Source organism: Pyrus communis, chromosome 14, assembly GCF_041283825.1.
Source record: "Pyrus communis isolate YQ-2024b chromosome 14, ASM4128382v1, whole genome shotgun sequence".
NCBI lineage: Eukaryota > Viridiplantae > Streptophyta > Magnoliopsida > Rosales > Rosaceae > Pyrus > Pyrus communis.
This window is the reverse complement of record NC_142578.1, coordinates 20,216,642-20,222,697: the sequence shown is the minus strand read 5'-3', so window position 1 is coordinate 20,222,697 and position 6,056 is coordinate 20,216,642. Positions and strand designations below refer to the sequence as shown.

General features: G+C 37.5%; 1 protein-coding gene across 1 annotated transcript; it reads right to left on the bottom strand.

Annotated features, from left to right (window-relative positions):
- Positions 1-2,889: 2,889 nt before the first annotated feature.
- LOC137712143 (uncharacterized) lies at positions 2,890-4,698 on the bottom strand. Its single transcript, XM_068451276.2, has one exon. The coding sequence runs from the start codon at positions 4,546-4,548 to the stop codon at positions 3,013-3,015; it is 1,536 nt and encodes a 511-aa protein (XP_068307377.1). The 5' UTR covers positions 4,549-4,698; the 3' UTR covers positions 2,890-3,012.
- Positions 4,699-6,056: the final 1,358 nt, after the last annotated feature.

The window sequence follows — 6,056 nt, the reverse complement described above, 5'->3', positions numbered from 1 at the left end:
ATTTGGCCCATGTAGTGAAAAAAAAATATTAATCATGACCTTGTGATCAAGTCCGAAGCAATAGCGATCCAATTTGCAATTTCCTTCGTTCTTTCGTTAAATGTCCATTAAAGATTTAAGGGCAAATATATCCTTCATTCCATTAGTTTTCTTAGTCAACCATAACTTAACACGTGAGCATGTATGTTATTTTTTAATTAGATGTGTGTTTAAATAGTTATATTTTTAAAAATATTTTTGTTTTTACAGCGTAAGAAAATAGTTTCTTTGAGTAACTTGTTTTGAACTATGTCAAGTTTTTAACCTGTTATACCATGCAATTTGATGCGGTAGTATGATGCGTCAATTACCATGTTATGTATGTTTTTTTTTCTCATACAGTAATAATTAATCGACTTTGAATACAATAACAGTAACACTCTCGTTACATGAAATTTGTTCGTTTTACTTTGACTAATCATTAACTTGTGAGGATTACGAAGCTCTTCCCGATCAGTTTGGAAGTGAGTTAATTGCAATCTAAAGCTGTAATTAATTGATATAATTAGGTACCTTTTTTTTTTCAAGGTTTTAAATGAAGTTTGGGCATGATTTGCGCTAGATTTCAGTCCAGCTGCCACAAGCCGATCTCTGGTCTACGACGTATGTCGTGGGAAATGCGCTCCCACCAGAATACCATCATTGGAAAAGAAAAGTCAAACAGATATTGTTTATGTCAGCCTTTAAAATGTGAGCAAGGAATATTTTTACGCACCATCATAACCATCGTGTGTTCATCATATATCTAATAATTTGTCATGTATCATTTCACTTTATTCTAGTTAAATTTCATAGTAAGTGTTACATTTTAATTTTGAAAATTTTTTAACCAAAGTTAAATAAAAAGACACGTGACAGATAATTAGTGTATAATAAGCACATACCATAATTTATGATGATGAACAAAAATGTACGAATAAAGGTATAAACATGGAGTAACACCCATACACTTATTCACTATTTTTATAATAACTAAAAGCAATAATATTATTTTATGAAATAATGTTTGTTTACTAAAGTCTAAAAATCTCGTAGAAGTGAGAGGTTTTAGGTTTAAATCTCTTGGATGGCGAGTTTAATGCTAAATTAGGTTGTTCATTATGTGGCTTAGCCATACTCATGCTCATTCTTTAAATGAATGGAATTTTCATAAATTTGTGACGTGCAAAGCACTCACTAGGAATTGCAAACGTTCATTTCGTTAAAAGTGAACAATTGTTTCGTTAAAATTCCCTTATTATAATTTATAAATACAAAAGATGTTGCAAGTATTAGAATTTTATATTAGTCTAATTATTACGGATTTATAATGTGGTAATTATTATTATTATTCTAAATTAACCCAAGAAATGCTATGGAAAACCCTTCTAGCAAAACAACAAAATGCTATGACAATCCACTATTTCTTGTACTAAGGATACAAAACCTCAAATCTTGTGAGTTCTCAATGCTAGTGGAAAATTCCATTTCGTTTCAAATGGCACACTAATGATTCTGATAACAGTTGCTCACTCGCTCATGAGTGTCTATAAACATTTAATGCACTTGAGTTTCGCAAATATATAAATAGTTGCTAATCCAACCAATCATGCACGAGTGTTCAATTATCACGTACAACTTATTAGATACGAGTCATTCCCAAGTGCTAAAATTGCAAAACAAACACTACCTTAAAGTTTAAGAATTTTTGTTGATAAAACGGTTGAGAATCTAAAGGCATGTTACAGTAAAAACACTTGAGAATCCAAATTTAATGTCAACTACTTTTGTTGGCTAACTAATTATGTGAGCATGCGTTGCATGGGAAAGATGAAGTAAATAAGGCATTGTTTGGTTGGAAGCACAGTAGCGTTAAAAGCTGGCAAAGTGAAAGCAAAAGTGCTTAAAGAAATACTCACACGTTTTTGTGGCCTTTTTGTGGCTTTTGTGCATGAAAAGCAGGGAATTATTAAAATCGACGCGGATGGGAAGATCGCAAGCACATGGACATCATCAATGCCCTTCACTTCTCCAACGCGTAGGTACCTCACACTCCTGCCGTGAACACACACACACAAAATTGACACTTCACCATCTCCAAATCTCTCTATCAACTTTGCTTTTGGAGATTCTTTGATCTTAAATTGGACTGCTGTTAACTGTTCATGCAATTTGAGCGTCCAGATAACTCTTAGTTGTTTACGTAATGTGGAGCCCTCATGGAATCAATGGCATAATGGTACTCGTGCATGAACGATTGTTCTTGACCTACAAAGACCTTCCTTATTTATATTTGGCTAGTCTACTCATCAAAAAAAAAAACAAAAAACAAAAAAATTGGGTAGAACAACCTAATTTTGTGATTGATTTGGCCACTCTTACAAAAACATATATATATAAGAGCTATTGTGTTTTAATCTCACCCGATGTAAAAATTGTCCTAATCAGTTAAATTTGTTCAACAATCTCTCGTATTTGCAAGTCCTTAGCCTTTAGTACTTAGTCTTTGGCTTTGACATTTGCTTTTACAAATTGAGAGTCTCAGATCTATTCGCAAGGGATTGATTCTAGTGGGCAGCTAGGCAAAGCATGTGGAATGAGGTTTTTTATTTTTTTTCCCTTCATAACTCTCTCTCAAAATCCCAAAAGGGCAATAGTTTCTTAGTTGACTTTTTATTTTTGTCACTTTCATTTTGACCTAGTAAACTCACCTCACTCTAATCACTATTTAATACTTCTACCTACCAAAATTTCTACAAAAATAGAATCTTTTTTTTTTTGGACAAAATTACACTATCACATGACGTTATAAATTGCTTTTCCTAATATTGAATATGATACTATAAAAAAAGTCATCATAAAAAGAGAAAGTATACAAAAGAATTGATTTTATTGCTAAATCGATATTATAAACAAGTAACCAAAACCAAAAAAAAGGGATCTTAATAAACATTTCTATTCTTTTATCCTCTAAATTTATTTTATTGTTTTTCCCTAACAATCCCTATAGACAGAAGAATCTATTTCTAATAAACAAATTTGCTTCATGATAATAGACTTAAGCTCGTCGTGATTACTATTACCACGTTGGATAATTGTGTGCCCGCCGGACAGCCCCGCTGCTCCGCCGATTAAACTCGGGTCCGGCACCGACTCACTTGACGTGACCAGATTAATGCTCTTCCTTACGAATGGGTTGGCAACGAGTTGACTCAAAATTCCCGACTCGGTCACCATGCTCTTCCTCTTGTGCTGCATGGTGGCCCGAACTATTTCCGTCAACACGGTGTTCGACAGCCGCCGAATTCCGCGGGCTCCGCCGGTGATAATGACGGAATTAACCGCGCCGTGAGACTGAGTTGAGTCGGAGTTTTTCTTGGGGTGCTTACCCGGCGGCATTGCGAATAAAAGAACCGACTCGGGACTCCGGTGCCGGACTCGGGCGAGTGGGTCCCTGACCACGACCGAGTTTTTCGCGTCCACCAACATAATATGCTTGAAGTTTCTTCGAACCCGGCCGAGAAGCATCGGGTAACATGCCCACCGACGCAGGCTCATCGGCACTACGTGCTCCACGAATCCGGATAGTGAGTTTTCCGGGTCCAGCTCGCCCGCCTCGAACCCCACAACCGACCCGTAACTATACCGAGTCAACTCACCGTCGCCTTCCGAGTTTACACCCTTTTTCCCCCAGAGGGGCTCTTCAATATCCTTTTTCCCGGCCTTGATGAACTGACCCGCGTCGAATCCCAAACCGGGGTTTTCCCTCGCCGCAGCCGTCCGGTTTAGGCCCCCGTAACGGCGGAGCAGCACTAAGAACGAGGCGTTCTCTTCCTGGATTACGGACCCGAATCTCGAACCAGAGGAGGCGAAGACGAACGCCACGTCCGCTCTGGACGTGAGGCCGGACCGGTGCAACACCCTCAGAAACAACCGGAGCTCGGGTTCCGTGACGTCGTCGTGGACGTGGGCGACGACGAGATCGGGCATGGCTCTGGTGCCGCGGCGGTACAGAGTGCCCATCTTCTGGAGGGCAAATTGGGACTTAAACAACTTCTGCTGTTTTTGCTTCCACATATCGGACAACCATGAGGAGGAGAGAAGGGGGAAGTTGTGATGGGTGGGCGATTGGGGAATTTGAGTACTTTGGGAGAGGAACCGTCTGGAAGGTGATGGGACGACGGGGCGAGGCTTGGCGGCGGAAGGCTCGAAGGTTGAGAGGGTGAAGAGGAGGAGGGTGAGGAAGACGAGAAGGGCACAGATGGAGATTGTGGACTGGGCTTTGGAGAGAATAAGGTTGTTGGAGCTGGTTCTTCTGAAAACCGTGCATGTTTTGGAGGAGGAAGAGGAGGAGGAGGAGGACGGAGATGAAGTGGAAGAAGAAGAGAAGAGCTTGGTGATTTTGTGGACAATGGCGGTGGTGGTGCCGCCGTTGTCCTCCGGGAAGAGCACCAGAAGCAAACCCATCCCCCAATTTTCACTGCTCCTGCTGCTACTGCTATTGCTCATGGCCTTTGCTATGAAGCCCATACTGTCTCTCTACTCTCTCTCTCTCTCTCTCTCTCTCTCTCTCTCGCCTCTCTCCTCTCTCTGGCTTTGGCGCTTTACCCTTTGAGGATTATTTGCTACGGTGTTCTTGGCCGCATGTGATCCCCACTTGTTAATAAGTCTGGATTTTTTGCCTCTCTTGCTGTGCAAGAAATTGAAATTAAAATTAAAATTAAAATTAAACAGGGAAAGATGGATAGAAATATAGCATGGTGTTTCCATACTTGGTAAATACGCGTATTTACCAGTTTTGTTTGTTAATTTTTAACTATAATTTAATTTAATTGTTGGTACAAATAAATTGCAAAAGAAACTCAATACTATAAGTGTGGTAACCATCACTTATTTTAACTGTTTACCGGGGATTTTAGTTTGGTTTGTTTTTTCAAATTTGATAAGTGTTTGTTTTGTAGTTTTAGTGGGGGTTTTTTTTTGTTTTGTTTTTTTTTTCATTTTTAGTTTTGTTTGTCATTTTTTAATTTCACACTTGTGTTTTTTCCTTTTGAAAATAAAAAACAGTTAATTTAAGCTTTCTTTTATTGTTGAGAAATTTATGAATTACAATTATTGAATTGAGCAAAATCAAAATGCTAACGGCATATTGATCAAAAGATATAAAATTAAATATTATCGTGGTACGTTTCGGTTTTTTTATATCTTTTAGTTAATAATTTCGACACAAGTTTTCTTTCTTCTGCACATTCATAAATATTATTGTCTCATAATTTTTTTTTGTAATTTATTCAATCCAAACCAGAAATAAATAGGCCTGCAAAGGAAAAAATAGGTGAGAAGAAATCACTTTCTCTAATTGATTTGAAGTGCTATTATGACCAGGCACCTGTCTTATTTTCTCTCACCTTATATTGATTTGTCATCTATCTTTTTTAGTTATAAGGTGAACAAAAAAAATATATTGGGTTATTTGCTCAAAAGCCCCGCTGAAACTCGTACTTGCTCTCCCATTACCTTCTGAAACTCATTTTCACTCACTTAACCCCCATAGTTATACAACCTCTCATTATGCACCTCTTTCTTGGAGCAAAGTGAAAGCAAGTATGAATTTCGGGAAGCGTTGGAGTAAATAAGCCAAAAATATAACAGGTTTGTATTAGTTTGCTACTTTAGCTATGCGGTGTTTTGGTTTGTACGTCTCTACATTCTTTAAGCATGCTAAGTCATAATGTTCAAGGGAAAATCTATCAACGCATTGGTCATTAATTGTTGTTTCACAAAATGATATACTATATTATATTAAGGGTATAAGTTAGAAATACAGTTAGACATACAGTTAGCAATACAATTAGTAAGTTGGTTAGTATTTGGTTAGAATAGTTAGGTGTTCTCTTATAAAAATTGTGTATGTAACTTTCATTCTATCAGTTAATACAAATCATATTTCTCTCTCTAAACTCTCACTCTCTCTAATATCTCTGTGTTCATCCTTTTGTTCATCATATCTTCTTAATTTTCCCTTCAATTCCTAAATA

What these genes read in the sequence shown, in the direction of transcription:
- LOC137712143 (XM_068451276.2), bottom strand. Translation starts at nt 4,548, where the DNA reads ATGGGCTTCATAGCAAAGGCCATGAGCAATAGCAGTAGCAGCAGGAGC.